At 34.6% G+C, this 22,172-nt stretch overlaps 2 protein-coding genes across 2 annotated transcripts; one reads left to right on the forward strand and one right to left on the reverse strand.

Moving 5' to 3' along the window:
* Nucleotides 1-3,710: 3,710 nt before the first annotated feature.
* On the reverse strand, nucleotides 3,711-5,649 carry shisa2a (shisa family member 2a). Its single transcript, XM_088925724.1, has 2 exons — nucleotides 4,549-5,649; nucleotides 3,711-4,243 (listed from the first exon to the last, which is right to left on the reverse strand). The coding sequence occupies exons 1-2, from the start codon at nucleotides 4,856-4,858 to the stop codon at nucleotides 3,711-3,713; spliced, it is 843 nt and encodes a 280-aa protein (XP_088781850.1). The 5' UTR covers nucleotides 4,859-5,649.
* Nucleotides 5,650-14,014: 8,365 nt separating this feature from the next.
* Nucleotides 14,015-21,987, forward strand: LOC148828628 (uncharacterized protein C8orf48-like). The gene is made up of 6 exons (XM_088925656.1): nucleotides 14,015-14,111; nucleotides 15,619-15,921; nucleotides 17,145-17,285; nucleotides 18,814-19,037; nucleotides 20,467-20,619; nucleotides 21,457-21,987. Exons 2-6 carry the CDS (start codon nucleotides 15,645-15,647, stop codon nucleotides 21,577-21,579), a joined length of 918 nt encoding a protein of 305 aa, XP_088781782.1. The 5' UTR covers nucleotides 14,015-14,111; nucleotides 15,619-15,644; the 3' UTR covers nucleotides 21,580-21,987.
* The last annotated feature ends 185 nt before the right edge of the window (nucleotides 21,988-22,172 follow it).

Below are 22,172 nucleotides of genomic sequence, written 5' to 3' on the forward strand. Positions count from 1 at the left end.
ACCATGTGAAATACCTGTCTAATCAGTACAGGTTTTTGGTTTTTTTCCTGTTTCATTTATTGTTGATATTCCACTTTATTTAGTCAATTAAATTACGCTTAAAGAAGAAAATTACCACAAAAAAGAACAATACCAAGAAGGATTACGGTGTTTTTTGTGCGTCTGAATGACCAGTTAGGCGCAGTTGCAGCTGCGTTCACTAGATGTCTCTCTGTAACCAATTCAATGCAGTTAGCTAGCAGTGACATGAATTTAATGCAAATATTGCCAATCAATCCATGTGGAATGTTATCCCCGTATATATCAAGAAAATAATATAATGATTTATTTTTCAGATAAAATTTCGGTTTTGGTTTTCTTATGATTGCGTTGGTCACATCAAAATATAGATGAATTGACTTTATTTTTTTAATTGTAAAATGATCTTTTAGTTCCAAATTTCTTTTATAGTCTATAATACAGCATTTTTTAAGTATCTTAATTGGTATTTCTAGTCCTGTTAACCAAAATCGTCTTGTCATAATGTCTATTGAATTGGCATTGTCATGCACCAGACCCGTGCTATATTGAGTGATACCTAGTTCAAGGACAGTAGGAGTTAAATCCTAAAACCTCTCTTTGACCCCACTTTAGATTTAACCCTGATGAAACTGCAATACATGCTGTCAGGAATTAGTCCTATATTAGTAAATGAAATAGAAGGGGAAAAAAACAGCTAAAAGATTACATTAACTCCCTATTTCATTGGTTGAAATGAATGGGTAATAAAATCCAGAATTAGGAATATACAAGGTCAATAAACGATACCATTTGATCTACTCTTCAGGGAATTTATGAAGTAACATTTCACAGTTTTGGGAACTGTGTGAAAACTAAGTATCTTAATCCTTTATGATTTATCCTAAACATTTCTGATAATTTGTTTACTTTTTTCCACACCATATACTTTGCAAATGAAAGATTCTGAGGGGTGCTCAAACCAGCTAAATTTAATTTAGATAATTATTAATTACAGCTTATCTAAATTATGGATTTAATTTTCTGAAGGTCTGTTTACAATTTTCTATATATATTCTAAGTGGAAAAATGGCAAATAACCATAATTATTTTTGCATCCAGTGATTTCTCATCTTCTATTTAATTGCGGGGTATGACAAGAAGTGAATTCTTTTTGTGAAATGGCACTGATGAAAATTCATTGTCTAGACAGTCAAGAAAAACATAAACCATGTAATTAGTGTAAAGCATACGTGTGAATGTTAAAGTAAGTAGATACCAAAATCAGTAAATCGTTTAACTTGTTTAAAACATGAACCAGGCATTTGAAAACTGAATTTAAATACTGTAATCTAAATCTAAAGGTGTGACATTGGAAGGGGTAAATCTTTCGAAAAATCAATTTAAGTTTTGCAGCCCACACACGAACATCTCAGACATTATTAAAAGTGTTAAAATCTTCATCAACAAGTACTTTGGTTTAAAATCTGCAATAGTTTTATCAGTCTGGGTAAAGGCAATTAAAAAGCCCAACTTACACGGCAATTAAAATTAGTAAAATCAAACCAATGCATTATTGTGATATAAAAATTTAAAAAGGAAATTGAAATGATATTGTTATGATTATAAAAGTTCCTGAGTCCTTGTAGTGCAGAGGTGTGCATACCTTTATTGCAATGATAAAATTAATATGTTCTGATATTACTGCTCAGATTTTATTCTAAAAAGCAAGAATAATTTACTGCAAAGAAAAATATGGAAAGAAAGTTACAACACCATGAAGAAGTTTCTTCTCATTACTCACTAAGATTTTAACCTTTCAACCTAAATTGCTTCCAATTTAGCACTGGTAAAATTTAGAATAAGGATATATAAATGTTTTATTTTTTATCTAAACAGATTACTGTATCACATATTGCAGAAATAAGCATTTACAATACAAAATATAATGTCACTATACAGCAATGGTTCACCAACTACGATTTATATACAGCACAATATATAGACAATACAGTCCAATAATTTGGCTATTGGTTTTGCAAGTTAGAAAAAAAAGTTATAAAAGTCGTATTAAATTCAAATAATTGAAAGCAAGTTTTCTCATTCAAAATCCAAAGAAGACTTTAATCTATAGTCTAGGAGGACTCTATGCTGCCCATGCAAATGACCCATAAGCATCCATTTTTTGAACACAAGGTAACAAGACAATCTTTTTTTTAAAATAACAATTTAATTGTACAATTATTTTTATTTTTTTGATACAATGTTATTTATACATGCTTTTCAAGAATAAGGACCAGTGCTTATGATGTATGTGATATTAACCTAGTTAGTATTAAAAATAATGTTTTCTGAATTTATTAAAAGTAATGTGTAAATACTTGGTACCTTGTGTAAGGGCAGTAAGAAATTCTGGATATCACTTATGTTGATAATGGTCACTGCATATTCACCTGGAATTCATTTTCTCCTTACTTCATTGCTTTAACATCCACACAGCTGGGGGTTCTTTCACACTTCCCCAGAGCCATTTCTCAGAGATTAGCACAATCCTCTTTATTTGGTTTATTCCAGGCCACTCTGGGTGTGAGGAGATAGTAGTCTGGGTTCCTCCCTACTTTCCCTCCCACTGTTACCTCTGACAGAGACAACCCCCACAGTAGGGTCATCATCTTCGTTGCATCACAATTGCATTTTAAATGTCCAAATCTCTTGTATTTTACTAAGACAAAGCACATTCACAACACCCGATTGCCATACTTAAAATTCCATAGATAAAGAGCGTAGCCCATTTACCCAAACAATAAACGGGGTCTTTTTATAAAGTTAAAGTTGAAAGAAAAATGTAAAGCAGCATGCATTGCTATTGCATAGTGCTATGACACTCAAGAAAGCAAATTTAAAAATCAACAAACAGTATATAAAAATCTGGAACTATTTGTTTGGGTCTTGTTGTATTGCAATATCCTGCGAGACAATATCTGTTCATCTAAACACTCATGCAATTTGCATCTTTCAGTATAGGTTCATTCTCAAGAATTATTTTGAGGTAGAAGAAAATAAAATCTCAAATTTTGTGACTTTTTCATTTTTTATTTAGTAATGAGCACTGAAAACAGTGAAAAACTTGCATTTTACAAAAATGTTTCTAAAGTTAGAAAACGCTCCTTTTCCAGAAGTAATAATTACAAAAGCCCTTTGTGATGTTTGTTTTTATATAAAACAACATTAAGTGATCTGTACTGAGAAAATTTTTACCACATGCCACTTTTCTTTTAAGATACATCATGCGGGGTAGAATCAAGAGATTCTTGAATATATCAAAAGTAGCATCATGAAACACATTTCTAAACACTCATTTTGGAAATTAGATGTATGTCTTTGCTTTTTCTACATAGAAACATAGAAACAACAAAGACCCCTAACTGAAGGCAACTGTAATGTAATTTGATTCCATTAACAGTGATAAACTCAGTGAACACCTTTTAATATATGGTAAACATTAGGAATGCAGGATTCCATGTATACACAAAATATTTATAAACTAAATCTTAGACATCTTAGTTTTTCCAAAGAGTCCCCTTACTTATTAACCAGTAGTTTCACTAAAATGTGAATACTTCTACACTGGCACTGGTCAATGTGCCATTTAAACCTTATTTCAAACATCCCTGCTTAGCAATGCAATTCTATAACCATAATTTGAGAACAAGTCATATTGGAACGCCGGAGTATAACTGTTCAGTGTGCATCGGGGCCTGCTGGAATGAATGGGCCTGCTGATGGCCGTATACAGTTCGGTTTTCCATGTAAGATGGGTTCATCAGCATGGCATGTTCCGGTGGCATCCCATAACCTAGGTACGGGGGTTGGAGAAACTGACTCGAGGTCTGTGTAGGAGGCATATACTGCTGAGACTGAGAGCCTATTCCTGGGAATCCATTTGCTGTGGACATATACATGTTCATGGTAGCCTCTGTGCCCACAGTGCAGATATTCGGAGCACGTCCTCCTGTGGAACACCTACTAGTAGAGCTTGAGCTGGCATTGGAGTAGCGAGAGGGGGTCCTGGCATCAGAAGAAGGCCCAGACTCAAGCAAACGGCTCTGGATTGGCAATGGGCCGTTCTGACGGTCTTCAGCCTTGGGCCTAAGGCACTGGCAGCAACAGATAGCGATGAAAGAGCCAATGATGACAAAGGAGACAAAAACACTTGCAACAATGAGGAAGGGGAGGTATGTTGGCACTGGAAAACAAGATGGGCAAAAGTCAATACAATATTTATGTTTGTACAGACAGAACCATACTGTCAGTAATAGCAGTGTTTGCAATGCTCTACGACATTCTCTTTATCTTGGCTAAGTCAATGTAATTCAATACCTTTACAACAACCACAAAGCATTGCTTTGAATTGTTGACTGTCCAGAACAGTATAAGATTTCTTTAGAGACAAAAGAAAAAGTTATTCTAAATGCTATCAAAATAGTTTAAACATAATGCCAGAGATACATGTAAACCGACAACCAATAATCACAAAGTAAATGAACTTACACTGCGGTGGGTTTTTACTGGCAGGATCATCCGATTCAAACTCGAAGAAGTTGTCGTTATCACATGCGCCCTGATCCAGTCTTGCTTCCACTGCAGTGCAACAGTAACGCAAGATGCAGGTTCCACAACAAAACCTGGCTTCCTCGCCGTCGAACCGTTCTGGACACTGGAAACCTTTGTGCCAAACGTTGTAGACGTCCACCCACCCGTGACAATACTCTCCGGTAGCTTCTACTCCGTATGGCTTCAGTCCTGAAGTCAGGAACACTAAGGCACATACTAGGTGCGAGGCTGACATTTCTGCGTTCATACAGAACAAAAAAAACGCCTTCAGAACTTTTAAATTTGATTTGGTTCAAAATGTAAGAATACAGTTAAAGCTAAAAACAAAAAAGAAGCATTTAAGCAATGATACAGTAAATGGCTAAAACAAGATTCAAATAAGCGGGAAAAGAGTCGACTACCCAGGACACCATAGACTCACAGAGATATAACACCGCTGGGGTCTCCTGCAACAGGTTTTATCACCGCTCCAGCCCACCGTAACATTCTCCTCTCAATGGTGGGAGGAGCCCAGGAGCACGAATGCTTTTCAGCCCAATTAAATACAATCGTTAGGCATTCTTTGCTCAGATAATCTTCTGAATAAAGCACAGTGACCAGACTTGTGCGTGTCTCCACGTAACCAGTAAAGTCCTTTGCCGTAAAGTAACAGAAATTTACTGGAAGGTATATACATAGAAAGGATGTAATTTACTATTGTAAGCAGTCTAAAATGACAAACGTTCCTTATGAAATCGTAAATTATCAGTAATGCAACTGATAAAGCTGCATTTTTAAAGATGGCTGTAATGTCCTTAAAGGTGCGATTGCTTAAGAACGTTTAAATGTATATATATATTCATTTACACACGACATGCTGAATTTATTTTTCATCAGATTTCCTAACTTTTGAAAGTTCTTCGGGGATTTTGGTCTTACAGTAAATTACATTTTTTATCTACTTTTGAGCCCAAAAAATTAATATAAATCAATAAGACAAACTTAACCATTGCAATATCTGGTTAATAATTATAATGGTCAATGATAGGTTTCAAAGGAACAAGTAATAGGTTTATTCCATGCTGAAAAAAAGAAGAAAGAGAACACAACGTTTCGGCTGTGGAGCCTTCTTCAGTTGTGGGTTTCAGGTGTGGGTTTGATAGGTTTTACTACATGTTACCACGACTAAAGGCTAAGATAATAACTATGCTTAGATTTGAAGAATGTTTCCTTTTCTCTTTCAAAAGAGGTCTTGCTTTTGGTTACACATTTACAGGTAACCAAATGAGAAAATAATTAGGTTTTATGATGCAATCATTTAACGTGCACAGAGTAACTATTTTGTCTCCCTGTTTTGTCACTTCGCATCTGAGTGATTGATAGGTTGATTAATTTAACAAGTTTCTGTCTGATAAGGGTTTAAAAGGTTAAAACGTGTGACACTGTAAATGGTGAAGACCTGTAAATGTGCTTAAACTGTAGGGCACAAATATCAGTTGTATTACGTCGTCCTAATTAACAACTGAATAAGAATAGTCCTTGCTCTCCCGTCTCTTAAAGCTGAACTGCGTGCTAGGAAATCGCTGTTTTTTTATCTATTCCCTTCCTTATATTCAAAGGTTATAATACTGCAAACATAGTTTTTAATCCTCGAGTCAATAGAAAAGCTACATCTAAATAAAGACATCTAAATAAGACACCTGAAGAAGGCTCCACGGCCGAAACGTTGTGTTCTCTTTCTTCTTTTTTCAGCATGGAATAAACCTATTACTTGTTCTAAATAACCTAGTTCAGAGTTATACTTCGTTTTTTTAAACAAATTTAACAAGAACTGCAAAAAATATTGTACATCTGTAATGATTTGGCTAGTTTGTTTTTGTCACAGTAAATGCATTTTTCTCCAAGTCAATATGTATTTCATTAGATGAGTCTGAAATCCCAAACTGGTTTTATTTTCATTTTGGTCATTCTTGTAGAAATCTAATCTAGAGCTTCCATTACATTTTAAGGTGCCAATCTAAAGAAGAATGAAGATGGACAGTGTTTGAGGGATTAAGAAAAAAAAGTAATTTGATATGGTAGGTTTCACTGTCTGCCTCTGAGTGTCTAGTGGGACTGCAGGCTCGAGCTGTGCTTCTAGACAAGACAGCCCCTCTGAGATGCAAACAGGTGCTTTATTTCCTTTTCAGTCTCCAGCTGCCTAACCCAAAATGTCAGGTTAACCAACTGTACAAACAAAACGGTTCAGAATGGCTTGGACTCAGCAGGGGAGATGAGCAAATCTGGGGCCTGTCTTGTTTATTTTATGGTGTCATTTTCAATGTGGAAAAGTGAAATGGCGCTGGCACATCTGTTAAAACTATATATTTCTGTAGACCAATTTTCGAAAGGCAATAGAAGATATTTAGCAAGCCTGTAACATTTGTCAATATCAATTGCAGACTATAGCCAAACTAATGCATTTGAGAATAAAACTCACATTGTACCTCAGAACCGGCCATCTGATTTATCTACCATTAGTTCATTTGGTTGTCCGCTATTTTAGGTAAATCATCTTAGTACTTCCATGTAACTTCTTCTATCTTCAATGTTCTTTTAGAACATTGTGATAGTTAAATTAGTACTTCTATGGAGCATTTTAAGTAGGGTCTTCAATACACTGAGTGGTCTTGGTGGACCAGAAGTTGCTAGTCTTTCCTCTGGACATAATTGTCAATTCATTGTCCTCATTTGGTGACACTACTGTAGGAGGTATTTACTTAAATGTTAAAGTTTTAAACAGGATCAAGACTACATGATCATTGAAGGACCTTTTGAATTGTTTTTCTTATGCCCACTGCACTGGCTGTATTCTGCTCTGGGTATGTCTAAAGTGCTTAACTTTATATCTAAAATTCCCCTTAATTAAATTGGGGAAGCAGTTTCTTACATCTCTTATCTGCTGTAATGTTGGTGCCTTATATGTCTAAAATTAATTGCGTCAGTTTAATCACCCTTTTTCATCGATGGCCACTATCTTAGCTATTCTTCAGTCCATGGGTACTATTCCTGACTTCAGTGACTGTTGGAAGAGATAAGATCACTCTATTTGCCATATACAATTTCTTGTATTAGGAATTTGTCTTTTCGCAGACCCCAACTTGCTCTCCATGAGACACACAGACAGGAAGAGAAGCTTGGGGTCAGAGCGCAGGGTCAGCCATTTATACAGTACAGTGCCCCTGGAGCAGTTGGGGTTAAGGGCCTTGTTCAGGGGCCCAACGTAGTAGGATTCCTCTGCTGGCCGCAGGATACAAACAGGCAACCTTCCAGCCACAGGCGCAGATCCTTAGCCACAGAGCCAGAGTTGCATCAATGTCTTCTAAATAACATCTCTCATTTCTTTGAGTACAATTGATAACATGACATCGGACCCAAAGAATTGTTTACCTTGAGTCCTTCTTCTGGTAAAATACTACTGCTTCTTCTAGGGTAACACTATTTAATAAAGAATTTTTTTTCCGTTGCATTGTCTTGCATTGAGACACAATGTCTACTTTTTCCTTAGTGAGAACCTGACTGAAATACGTGTTTATCACATCTGCCATTTCCATTTCATTATCTAGAAATTTACAATTGTCAAATCAGATACATTTTATTTAATTCCTAATGCTCCTTTTGCTCCTTTAGTACTGAAAATACTTTTTCCTATTTGTAGATGCTCCAACAGACTAGGTAAGACAGCAATCATTAACCACTCAAATAGGTAGCTACGTCAGCATGTGTAGGCTGCAAAGGAACAAGTAAAGGTTTATTCCATGCTGAAAAGAGAAGAAAACAAACACAATGTTTTGGCTGTGAAGCCTTATTTGGGTGTCATGGTAATTTCTGATACTGATATTCCTATAGGTACATCCCAGACTATGTTGCAAAAGATAAAGTTTTCCATAAAACCTATCTTCTTTTGCACATAAATTCTGAAGTTCATTTTACAGTATTGAATTATAGTCCACATCAGCATTTGGTGGTTTGGAATGTTTTTTGACAAGTCTGACCTGTATAGATTCAGGGGTTCCTGAAAAATTCCTGTAGCATTTGTTCCTTGGCCTCATTACTCTTTTTGATACAGTATATAGTGCTACACTTCCTTCTATGTCTTGGATACCCTATATACAACATAGAATTTAACTAAAAACTAATTGTCTCAATTAGGTTACAAGAAGGACACACCTAAGCCTGTAATTTGATGTACTTAGAATTCTGCATCTACTCTGCCAATACAGAATTTGTCTCCTAAAGTAGGTTCATTAACATAGAAATATATTTAAGCAATTAGCAGATTAACAGAATTTAAAGGTATGTGCTTGTAGGCTTATAACCAGTGTCTCTAAATGCAGTAATCAGAGCTAGTTAGCAGAGTAAAATTACCATTATACCTCCCATTGTTTAGAGTTGACTGTCATTGTTTGCTGAATGCTAATCCTTTGCTAGTTTAGAGAAAGGAACTATTTACACAAGTATACCTTTTACTAATCTCTGCTAATTACACAAAGTTTCAACTTTTTTTATTTTATGTCATTTAAGGAATGATCATTTAGACAGTTTATAGTACCCTTTAAATCTAGAAAATAATTTATGTACTGATGAAAATAACATAATTAATAATAATAATAATCATGTTGACTTTGTAGACTTTTTTTCAGGAGAAAAATGAATAAATCAGATATAACAATCTGTGCCTTTTTACTCATTTTCAGTTGTTGTCCACACTGTAATAAACACACTACTTCAAGTATAGCAAATATGTTACAGTTTTGCAGTTACCAGAAGAATAAACCATAATACTTTACCCATATGCTGCTCTTGACATCATAACTCACATTTGCCCAAGTAGATAATTACTACAAAATTAAAAGGTTATAACTCTGAATGCTGCTATTAACTATTCTAAAAAAAACTTTTGTTTTTGTTTCAGACTATTCAGACTCTATCAATTAGATTTTCTCTGTTATCAGATTGTAAACTAAGAAGCCACAGCTCCTTTCTTATGATGATCAGCCTATCCGTGGGGAACCTCCCAAGCAATTAAGAAAATCAGGCTAGACCACTTTCCAGCCCCTACCCCCTATAACACCTGCAACAAAGAAAGAGAGAGATTAAGAGCAAATTCATCTTTGTTTTCCAAAGAGCTGTCCTCTAACGACGGTGTTGACAAGATGGGAGGCTGTTGCAGAAATCCAGCATTTTGAGGCTGTTATAAATCATTTTAAATGCTTTTCTAAAATATAGACTAGGAGTCTAGGATTGGGAGTGGAGTTAGAGTGTTTAGTAGGTCTTATAACTGTGTGGCCTATATGGCACTCCAAGAAAACATAACACACCACTCTCTGGATACATTACTGCACAAATGAATATTTCCATGGCTCATTTATATGTGAGGTAATTCAAAAACAATCTTACTGTAATCAAGAGGAAGGACAAAGAAAAGGCTGTTGGGATGAAATGTTCTTACACAACAATACTGAAGAAAAAAATTAAAAATCTTAAAATGTAATTTCTGATTTAAAGACATTTTGTATGAAGAAAGTTTGTATGGCTTGTTAATTTAAACATAAACTAATAACGTAAATACAATATGTTGTATAATTTTTATTTCCAAGGGGGATCAAAGTCAGTCTCTTGCCTTCAAAAAATTAAGCTTATCAGTGTGTCTCTCTTGATGTCTTTCTCCTTCAACATAAGTAAAGGTTGAAATATAACATTAGTTAATTAATTAGCTACTCAGCTCAATTAGCTACAAGCAGTGAAGCAACCTAGATGGTTCTAGATGTTTTCTTGTTTGTAATCTTCCTCATTTTAGTATGTTCTAATAATTAAAAAAAAAACCCTAGAGTATTCTGGCACTTTGAAACATGATTGTAATACATTTTCTTGTTTAATTTTCATTATTCACCATGACACCAAAAGAACAGCAAGAATTCAATAATTATTATTTGAAAATATCAAGTATAGTAGATACACTATAGCTACAAATGTAGTTATATTTACAGTACACTGGATAGTGTTGTAACTTTGGCTTTGTGAAATGTTCTTTTTCACGTTCTGTGTAAGTATTTGGCTGTCAAGAACTAGTCCTGACAGGTCTTCTTCAGAAAACTACTGCACAACATCTAATGGAAGACCAGCAAATTGTTCTAGGGGATCTGTCTTTCAAATAAAAATAATCCCGCTTCAAAACAATACAGCTTTTATATATCTTTATTATTTGTAAAGATTGTAAGTGTTGTCTCTATCACCCTTCCTTTTAGAGTTGTTTGACAACATAACTTCTCATTGAATTGATTACCTAATTGGTAATAACTGCTAAGAAATGACCAGAGAGTAGGTACGAATTGTTCTTCGAGAACTTGTGAGCTATGAAAACTGGACTGCAGAGAATTTACAGGTAGTCAGTCTCAATTGATTACAGTATGTTCATTGTACACATTCATTGAGTGAGAGCAGCGTGTTTTGATGTCTTTGAATTTCATTTCTTAAGAAAATATAATTAATTATCACTATTAATTAATTATCACTATTGAGCTTAGATGGATGAGTAAATATAGATTTGACAATATTTTTGTGGTCTGGACATTTTGGAAAAATCTCCTCCATTAAGATGATGAAGATAATGAACTGTTTCTAACTGCATCATGACAGTAGGGATAGCTGGTCTCACAGAGAATTTTTTTGTCCGTTTTTCTGTCTTCCATTCAAACAGGCAATATTCTGTTATCAATTCAGCTGTTTTCATTTTTTTTGTAATCCGGCCTTCTTAAGAATGTAAAAAAGTAGTTACATTTTTTAAAGAATATGTTTGTGGTTGGACAGCAGCCATATCACCCTGCAGCTCTCAACTGGCTACCCACTGAAGCTAAGCAGGAATGAGCCCAGTCAGTACCTGGATGGGAGACCTCCTGGGAAGCTATGGTTGCTGCTGGAAGTGGTGTTAGTGAGAGCAGTGGGGGGCACCCACCCTGCAGTCTGTGTGGGTCCTAACGCTCTGGTATAGTAGCGGGGACACTATACTATAGTAGGCACCGTCTTTCGGTTGAGACGTTAAACTGAGGTCCTGACTCTCCCAGGTATTTCCCGATAAGGGTAGGAAATTATCCCAGTGTCCGGGCCAAATTTCCCCCCTCAGCGTTTTAGCGTGGCTTCCAAATTGTCCCCACGTATGACTAGCTTGCACTCGTCCTGTGATGGACTGGCAGCCTGTCCAGGGTGTACCCTACCTTGCCAGGTAGGCTCCGGCTTCCTGCGACACTGTATGGTATAAAGTGGTTTGGCAAATGACATGACATGTTTTGGTTTACCTCCTTTACCTAAAATCTCTTAATGCAAGATACAATGTTCTGTTATATGAAATTTAACATTTCCACTCTTAAAGTAAAAGACTTGAAGGACCAGGCCAATAAGCTTAAATAGTTATTGTTTTGATTGTCATTAGGGAAGTCTGCAATATATTTAATATTCGGTGTCTATGTTGCTGGGTTTAAACCCTCTTTTTGCCTCCTCAGGATGTAGTTCCACCTCGTGAAAGATTAAGAAATGCTTGCAGTTGGACCGAGCAGTTTGGGAACAAAGAAAATGTCACAGAATTTTGTAATGGCAGTTGAGGTAAATGTGAAAGAGGGAAAATGTTTTAAGGAACAAAAGATACAGCTGAGGTAAGAAATTTACCTGAGGTATGTTCATAATTACTTTCAAAATACAATACTTTAAGAAAAACATTTAGAAAAGGTAAAACTGGGTAAAATAGGTCATTTCACAATACTAATGAATTCACAGACCAAATAACTTTACAGAGCACCCTCGCTTTCTTATGAATCCCACCATTTGATTATTATGAACTTTGATTTGAAAGTATTATTCCAGCCTAAAAACCGTGGGTCTATCCCAAAGCTATCTTTAATTTTCCAATAAATTATTAAGTTCCACAAGACTCTTTGCACATTAAAAAAATCCTGCTCAAAAGATGACTTTGTGAACAAGGAGGGTTCTTAGTATCTGGGGTGGTTATGCATGCAAGCTTTTGTCTGAAGTAGGCTTGTGAAGTGACACTTTTGAGACAAGGAAAAAAAAATAAAACAACAGTCTTGGTAAATGTGAAATATATCTCATTCTGAGGCACAAAGCCCTTCCTTTGTGACCAACAATATCTCATGTTACCAGCTTTGCATAAGCCAGGCAGGAAAAAATAACATTTAAATTGAAGGCTCTTTTCATTCCTAAATCTCAGGAGATCAAGATCAAAAGAAGACAGAGGAAGGTGCCCCATGTTCCCTAACAAAGAGGTTGCGGTGAGTTTCCAGTAAATATTCTATAATGACCTATATACATATACAAGGGTGTTAATCTTTAAACCAAAATTATTACATGTTTGAAAACCTTTACTCTAGAGTTTGCAATGAGCCGAGAGGCCATTTTGATGTTGACTTCCCTGACAGTAAAATTATTTTAACTTTTGTTGGGAAGGAAGAAAATTTAATTCAATTTGGATTTTTTCTTTCACATGGTTTGACCTTTCCAGACTTCACATGACTCATATTGATTCAGTTTCACAAAACTGAACATGTACTTTGGTTCTGTAGGTTGTGGATTCATGTTACAGGCTGAATTGGAGTGTCCAAAGGGCAGAAACCTGAGAAACTCAGATATCAACCAACCATCTTACCTCTGCTGGGCTTGGCTTTTGAATAAGCCTAAATAAATATATTATTCCTTGGAGAATAACTAAAAGTCTTGCAATAAAATGTCAGAAGTGTTTCACTTTGTCTGAAGTCCAATTCCACATTTTGTAAAACAATATGTATCACTGTGATTTACTCGGGCAGTATGTGTGGTTCAGGTGTACACTATGGAGTAGAGCTAATCTGAAAAGACAAACAATACCAGATCCTGAAAGGTTGCTATAGAAACCTTTAAGTTTTTGAATTCATTATAAATTGCTAAAAGCAGGTATTGTGTTGTAGATTCTGATGGATATTCACAGCACGAGAGTGGAAAGACAGTGTTGCTAAATTAAGATTACCGAACAAGAATGTCAAAATAGATAATGTTAATGACAGCATTTTTAAAATAAACTATTATTATTATTCGATATTTTATTAATACTTACCCGAAAGAGCTATTCAATGTTGGAATGGTCCAACTCCCTAATTGCGACAAATTTAATCAATCAAGACAGAAGTATAATGCTGGATGATGGATAAATAAGTCCTACTCTCTTCCTTAAGCACAAAATGTATTATATAAAATGTAGCCCATTCTAAAAAATCAAAGTTATTAATCAAAGTCGCTTAATCGAGGTGAAACACCAAAGTGAGACCTCGCGCTAAAGTATGTGCTGCCACCTGGTGGTGAAATTATTCACTACAGTCTAAGCATATAGGAACTTAGTTCCGTAGCGTCTGGATGCAGTAGAAACTTATTTTTTGGTAGCACAAAGGCCGACTTTTTTCGTTTCTAATGGCAACGCGTCTTTAATATGGCCACCACTGGTAAGTTTTAATCATTATCTTATATCAAAACAGTCCTCAAAAACATTATAATTGACATAGTTTTATAACTCTGGAGATTTTTTTCAAGACTCGCGTACAGAAGGAGCTAGAATTAGTAGTTAAATAGTGGCATGTGGTTTCGTTTTAGACTAGTCATGATACCAGATTAGTGCATATTCCCCCAAATATTTCAAGAATTAATTCTAATATTTAGACCCCTCACCAGGACGAGGATGAATGAATGAGAAGCATTTGATGACAGTCGACTACAGTACTGTACATTTGAAAGGTTTAATGGGATTATTTATCCCTATATTGTGTTAATTTTTTATACCGACCATTCGTAGACAAACCTTTAAAATTTTAATATCCCCAAACTCCTACTTCTAGTCCTAAATGTCTTGTCTTTATTTATGTTATTAAATATAGTTTGATAAGACTATTTAAGTACTTTGCTGACTTATCGAGCCATTTTAATTACGGATATTTCGAGTGAATTAACTTAAGGTAATTCTAGTCTTTTGTATAAACCTACGCACACTATGGATGGTCTGATTTTATGTAGCCCCTAAATCTCAAGTAGACCGTTTATAAACTGAACAGTGCATGTTGTAAATACTTGATTGTATGTTACAAATACAATCGTCACGGCTATATGGCTAAAATATGATTTGATTTGGATTCAGATTGAAAACACAAGCGAATTTCCCCAACATAGAAAGTGTGGGTTCAACCTTTGGATTTGTGACCATTTTTGAGCGACAGGCGCGCGGCTTAGCAAAAACGACAAAATCCGACCAAATTTCATTCTCTAGGTAACAACAAAACAGCATTTTTCCTGCTTTCCAAATGCATTCTAAAGCACGGGAAATGCATCAGGAAATGACTAGTTCTTGCTTAAACCCTAACCCTAACCTGCTGCTGAAATGCCATATAAAATTAGCATTTTTTTGGTGACATTTGTGGGTTAGTATTACAATCATCACTGCTATATGGCTAAAAATATTAGAAATCTTTTCGAAAATCTTAAGGCCATATGAGGTAATGGGACATTCCTTCTTGAATGGTACCATTGTAGTGCTCTTACAAAAGTAACGCAAAGGTTTCTGTATAAATGTACCAGTTATAGATAATATATAAGCTATTTTCTTAAGATCTAATTTAACAGGTTCTGCCTGTTTAATAATGCTGTTCTTGATTCAGTGTTAAGAGCACTTATTATAAGTAAATTATTTTAAATTGTTGTTTCTTTATTGCTTTTAAATTGAATGCAAATGTAAACATCTGGAGTACCTAAAAACATCTGTTGGTTTTAACAAAACCTTCTTGGTTTTTAAGAGTTGTCTTATACATGATGATACTGATTTTTTAAAACACTAATGACTTTAATAGTTTAAAAATCAAATAGTTGTAAACGCTGTCTTTTTTAGTCACAATTGCCTTCTGCTTCCAACATTAGTATTAGAAATACCTGTGTTTGTATATGTTTCACTTGGATTTTTCCTAGATGGCCAAATTGCCCTGCATTGCTAAATGGAATTTCTTATGACAAGTGGGACAGAGGAGAATGGAAGACAACAGTTGTCTGGGAATTACGAAGAGGATTCATTTGAAACGTGGCCAAGTTCCGAAAGCAGCAGCAGCAGCAGTAGCAGAGCTTTGAGATTTGCAGGAGACACATATGAGTCCTGTTCTGCTGAATTTGAAAGGACAAAGAGTTACAGGAGTGACTCATTCAATTCATTTTGCTCTGGTGAAGGATTCGACTCGCAGAGAGAAAGACTGGCATCATCTGAAAGAGGATATGAAGGTAAATCTTTAACATTCTAACTCTCCTGCTTTTGAGAAGTCCACAGCACCTGAGATTTTAATCCATGCGGATGTAAAAATCAATTTGTTTATAACAGCTCTCCAGGATTAGGGTTTTGGTCTATTAAAGAAGGTCAGCAAGAGATCAACAAATTCCACCACAACTAGAACAGCAGAAGATTCGTACTTTCATATACGATTACGATTTATGATATGAATTTCTAATGGCTTCCTGTAGCATTTGTTTGATTCCACATGAGATAAGTGCATCCTCATGATACACTTACATCCTCTCTTCCTGGCAGCCTTAAATTTCTTAATAATGGGTACTACAATGGAAAGTGATAGATTCAGCATTTTATAGCTATCCTTCAACTTGCGGAGGTCAGAAATCATTTACCTGCAGTCTTCAGAGAACTCTCTGACCTTGACCATTTTACTACAGTACTTACCGTAATGTCTTCCATGTTTACCTCCTTTAATCGGAAAGGAAAACAAAAAACAAAAAAAATCCTTGGAAATCTCTATAGTGTTCTGAAGGTTAATTAGATGACGAAACACTTAAGAGGTCTGGATAAATGTGACCATCATGTTTTCTGGAATTGAATAATTTATGGGCAGTATGCAATGCTATTATGATTACTGTACGATGATTTTAGAACTCGTTAAGTAATAGGAATTATTCAGTCTTTAACTTGTACTATAATGCAATGGTTTTGTTTCTGTTTCATTGGTGGTATGTATAAATCTGGTGGGTACTGTAAGGCCTGCTCTACCTTTAAATTATTTTTTTGTTTAATGTGTATAATCTGTTTTTATATTGAATGTATGTGGTCTTTCATTTATCGTGTCCCCTTTTATTCACACTACAGTATATGGTGCTTTAAATGAAAAGTGTTGTATAAAGACGATTTTTAACTAATTAAAAGGGACACTGTTTTGTTGAAGGGCTATTCATCGAAACGAAGATTAAACTGTTTAAGAAGAATTTTAGAAAGAATTGTACTCATAAATCCTTCAATATCTCAGTTCATTCACTGAAGTTCTTATATGAAAGTTCATTGCCTTAATCAATGCCATCCAAATGAGAAATCAGTGCTCCTGTTATTAAAATTGCAAAAGTAAATCGAAACTTCATAAGTCATTGTTGGCTGCATTTTAATTTATCAAATCATGTAACAGTGAATCAGCTGGATAGAGACTCTGTCCTTTTCTTGCTGTTAGATGAAGAGTTTGAGCAGTACAACGAAAACAAGATCACAGCTGAAGAAGAGTTCAGTAGAAAACGAATTCAGGTTTTGAGGAATAAAGCCTCCCCGTCGAGCCCATCCCAGAAACAACGATCAAACATCCTTCCCCAAAAGGGTACGTCAAAAGTGTTGTCTGTCAGGCTGCAGGAGACAGAACAAAGTGTCAACTAGATGCTTTCAGATAAGACATCAAAGTGGGCGAGAGCCTTTTCACAGTTATAACATGTTTTGAAAAGTGTCTACTTATTTCTAAAATAATGGTAGGTTTGGATGCATGTTTGTAGCTTGTTAAAGCTAACTTTCATAGGGTTTGTGCTGGCTTTTAGAGTCCTAAGAAAAGAGAAAATGGTACAACATTACATGATTAAAGACTGTATTGTATCCAAGGGAATTAGCAATATTAAGTCTAACTTCCATTAATAAATATTTCTTATACATGACCATTTTAAAGTACTATAAATGTTGTTTCTTTTTAACCCTCTCAGTATTATAGGGTATAAATAATATTGTGCTATATGTAAGAACACAAGTAAGGTTGCATATGTTTCTTGTTTGAATAAGTCAAGAATACTTTCTAATGTACACAAAATTAGTTCTGGCCTGATATTTAAATCAACTAAGTCAACAGAAGTAAATGTTGCTGTAGGGTTATCTGGAGATATGAGATTTTTAGCATACTTAAATATTATTCCTCAGTTTGGAAAATCTAGAAATACTGCCATTTTTTCACCTGTTGAGGACTAATTTCCTCATCTCTCCTTTTATGGATTTGCTGTGGTGAATGATAAATGCTTTATTTTCTTCTTTTTAAAGTGATGTCACCAGGGATTATTAGAATGAAGAAAGCAATTACTAGGAATAATTACTTAGGCAAGGCTTTAATGTCTTTGCCTAATGGGACACATTATCCCCAATTTGGATCAAATTAAAAACCGTATAAAACTTTTTTATGTATTTTAACTTAAGAAAGCAAATCTCATGGAACAAAGAATGTTAATTGAAATGAAGGAAATCAGATGAAAGTGTCTCTTTCTGTTTTGAAAAAGAAACTGAGCAAAAAATATTAAAGTGGGGTATTTAGAATCCCTATAAATAATTCATTTTTTTAATTATGGTTTTATATTTGAAAGACACATAGGGTCAAGAGTGTAGACATTGTAAGTGAAAAACTATAACAGACAATATTTCAAAGTGATATTGGCTGTCAGGACATTGGGTTTTATTATATCTTGTTTTTCTTTTTTCTTTTAGATTTTGCCTTTAGTCTCATCTTAGCATAGCCCACTCATATCATGGTGTTTTTAGGCATAGTTGTTGCAGATTTGGTTTGCAATACCATCCAAAAATCGCATAATCCCTTGTCTGCACTCATGTGTATCATGGTAATGAGTACCTTCCATGTTCCAGCAACTGCATTTGAAGTCAAGTAACCAATGAAGTGTATAATATTTGTACGTTTACATGGCATTACAGTAGTGTCAATAGAGATACATTGATGCTTTAGATCCGTTTAAGAAAATACTGTATCTAGCATTTTATTTTAGGGTCACATTCTGCTCCTCTGTTCTTTTAGTACCAGTGATGTGTACTAGTGTCCTTTGCACAGTAATATGATAGAGCTGTATAATTATTGACTGTGACAGATGTACGAAAACTGGGCCCAGACGAGAGGGATGCTTTGAAGTTGTATTGCAGAACAAGGATCAGAAATGTTCAGCAACAGCAGAAACCAAACGAGTCCGGATGCAGCATGGAAATAAGTATGCAGAAGGCAGCAGGGCTGTCAGGGGAACACTTAGTTTGTGTAATCCCCCAGCAGGTCTTTGAGAGGCTTAGACTAAAAAGTTTCACAGCGGCAATGAAAAAGGTAACTTGTCATTCTTTGTGCTTTTGTTTGCAGTGTTTGTGAAGCCTTTTGCTCCACAATGATCTTTTTAACTGTCTGTCAAGGAACCAAAGTCAAAGCTAAGTCAGATCTTTTGACAAACTCGGTCTATGTAATGTGTTTGTGCTTGAATTTTACGTTTTTAGTTTTAGTTTTGACATTAATGCTACCATGGTACAGTTGACGTTAGTCAACCAGAATCCTCTCAACGTGCAGTAAAATAGTGACATTTGCATTTGCTGGGCTCCTGTAAGACACTGTGGAGATCATAGAATGTCAACAGATGAATGACTTTGATTGATGTGTAAATCCACATGTCCTCATTCTTCCTGTGCAACATAGGAATTGATGCTGGAAAGGCAAGTCTTAAAAATCAGTGATCCAAGCTCTTTTTAAAAAAAAAATTAAGTTAGTGTGAAGGTGATGAAAGCTCAATCCAGTGAGTAAAGAGGACATATTGTTTGTTTTCTAACCTTAATTGGCATGTGGTCACAGAGCTTAAAAAACAGATCAAGATCAACATGCTCTGCCTAAAGGGATTCTGATGTACTGTAGAATCTACAGTAAGAGTTCTGCTAGCAGCTCATTAGGGTTGACCTTCATTTGACTGCTTCCAAAGGATTGTGCATCTGCACTTGTGAACAAAGCTAGAACTGGTCCAAGATTTTCAGGGGTGCAAAACCTGAAATAAAGGCCACTCAGAGCAGTACAATTATTCTGAATTCAAAGCAATTAATTCTGAAAGTATGTGGAAGAGTTCACAAGATATTTCAATGTATTAATTAAGTACAATGATTCAGAATTTTCCAGTAATTACTGTTTTACTCGGGGAGCATTGGAAAAAAATGCAGTGACCCAAGTGAACTGCTATAACAATGCTCTGTAATGTTTTAAGAAGATGATATTTAATGTAAATGTGAAAACATTATAGATGAAAGTAATATGTAAATTACAGACTAAAACTCAAAACTTCCGAAGAACAATAGCATTATTAACCATTTTGAAAATATAATTATAAAGCTACTGCATAAAGATTACATGGAATGTTCTTGACTTCAATTTGTATTTTTTTATATTGTTTTTAATAATTATCAGACATATTTAATGTTGACCTACTTAAGTCCCAATTCAAGTAAGCAACAACAGTATCAATCTGTCTAATTATTAATGAATGATTTTATGTTTTAATTGGATTTAGTATAATGATATTTCTCATCAAGGAATAATGATATAAAAGACACAAATTGATTTTCCTTTATTATGTGTTATCTGTAGCTAAAACTGAACTCAACAAGATCATTATATATTTTTATTAAATAGCATATTTTCTCATTTTTGTTTTTTAATTAATGTTATGATTTTTTTATTTTATTTTCAACCCTTCTGCCTGTAATGTGTGACTTGAACACAGGGTATAGAAGCAAAGATGCATCAGCCTTCAAGATGTCACGCCTGTCAGAATAAAAGAGCTGATCTTGCGAGAGACACTTTCATCAGAATAAAGAAAAATCAGCTTGAATCACTGCTTCTCAAAGAGAAAATAGAAGGACCCATATATACCAAAGTACGTGTTCTTGTGCACATCTTAATTTGGAGAGAGTGTAATTTACAGAGAGTGTAATTTGGAGAGTTTATTAAGGAAATATGCAATACATATTATCAGGCATCCAGTGTGCTATAGAGTACCTGAATTTTGTTTTTCTCAGTGTATTTTACATGAACAAGTCTTTAAGAGAATTCAATTACCTGTGCAATGCGTGTTGTATTACTTTGTTAAAGTAGTTTTGTTTCTGGGTAATTTCATTTAATTAACTGCAGCAGTTCCTGCTCTCTATTTGTATTTAACACTACTTAAATATCAGTGTTTGACGAATTCACGCAGAATAGATTTTTATTACTAGTTCTGTGCTGATTTATATGGGTTTAATTAGGTTGCAAGAGTTGTAGAGCAATCTGGAAACAATTACATTGCTTTATTATTACATTTAATCTGAGTCATTGCTCTCCCTCTGTATCATGCACATTATTCTCACTGACATCAATTATTTAATTATCTGTATTACATGCACTATCCTGATTATTTTTGTCTTTAAGGCACTTGCTGTGAAAATAAAGTACATGATCAAATTGCTATAGCTATTATTTTAAGGTCTTGCACTTGTGGTAGTATCTTGTACGATTCCATTGTCTTGTTAGATAGACAGAAAATATATTAGTTATAATCCTTTCATAAAATGAAGAACCTTAACAGTTAGTATTGTTGTTATACAATTTTCATAACCAAAAAGTGGTAATTCTGAGATCATAGATGTTTTCTAAAAGGGTATAGAACATGTGAGAGGAGAGAATAATGTAGTGTATAGTAACATCAAATAATTTTTGTTTATTTCTTTCCCAATAGGGCTCTGTTTGCCTTGTAGGAGAAGTACTGAAAGACCTTCCAAAACTTTCTGATGATCCCAGCAAGATTTGGCGAGCACTAATTGAAAAGGAACAAACTAATACCCTGAAAAACGTTGTATGAAACAGCTTTTCAAAGACCATGAAATTCACTGTATATTAAATGAAAATAATAAACACTGCTGGGAAGAAATTTTCCAAATGCACTCCAGATATCTCCTTATATCGGTCAGCAGTTTCTGGATGAAATGATTTCTTCTCAAGGCTTAATACATGTAGATTGAAAAAAAATTTTTTTTCAAATAAATTGATCACTTTAGCATAATGTGACTCTTAGGAAAGTTTTATTATAATTTACATTAATGCATAAAAAGGTGTGGTACCATGTAAAAAAATCAAAAGAATGTTTTTGGATGGTATAAAAGACTCTTCTTGTTGCAGTAGTTAAAGGAACATTATTTCAAAATGCGATATTGTGAAAAATATATTGTTGGATTGGTAGTAGTAAAATAAAGTATTACTAACAATAAAATTATGTAATTCATTCTTTCCCAAATAGTTTTCAAGGGAATTTAATTTTCAAAGAATGTACATTCATTCTTTTCATATTTTTGGTAAATATAGAGCACAAGAACATTGGCAGAAAAACACAAAATTCTGACAATCAAAAATTCAGAATTCATATACTGACATCCTGAAAAACAAGGTTAGGCAATT

The sequence above is a fragment of the Atractosteus spatula genome, chromosome 9 (assembly GCF_055471065.1).
Source record: "Atractosteus spatula isolate fAtrSpa1 chromosome 9, fAtrSpa1.hap1, whole genome shotgun sequence".
NCBI classification, from domain to species: Eukaryota; Metazoa; Chordata; class Actinopteri; order Semionotiformes; family Lepisosteidae; genus Atractosteus; species Atractosteus spatula.

Excerpts from the sequence above, each read along its gene's own strand:
- shisa2a (XM_088925724.1), bottom strand. The coding sequence starts at position 4,858 with ATGAACGCAGAAATGTCAGCCTCGCACCTAGTATGTGCCTTAGTGTTC. Across the intron at positions 4,244-4,548 it reads CAGTAAAAACCCACCGCAGT|TGCCAACATACCTCCCCTTC; the intron begins GTAAGTTCATTT and ends CTTGTTTTCCAG.
- LOC148828628 (XM_088925656.1), top strand. The coding sequence starts at position 15,645 with ATGGAATTTCTTATGACAAGTGGGACAGAGGAGAATGGAAGACAACAG. Across the intron at positions 15,922-17,144 it reads ATCTGAAAGAGGATATGAAG|ATGAAGAGTTTGAGCAGTAC; the intron begins GTAAATCTTTAA and ends TCTTGCTGTTAG. Across the intron at positions 17,286-18,813 it reads AAACATCCTTCCCCAAAAGG|ATGTACGAAAACTGGGCCCA; the intron begins GTACGTCAAAAG and ends TGACTGTGACAG.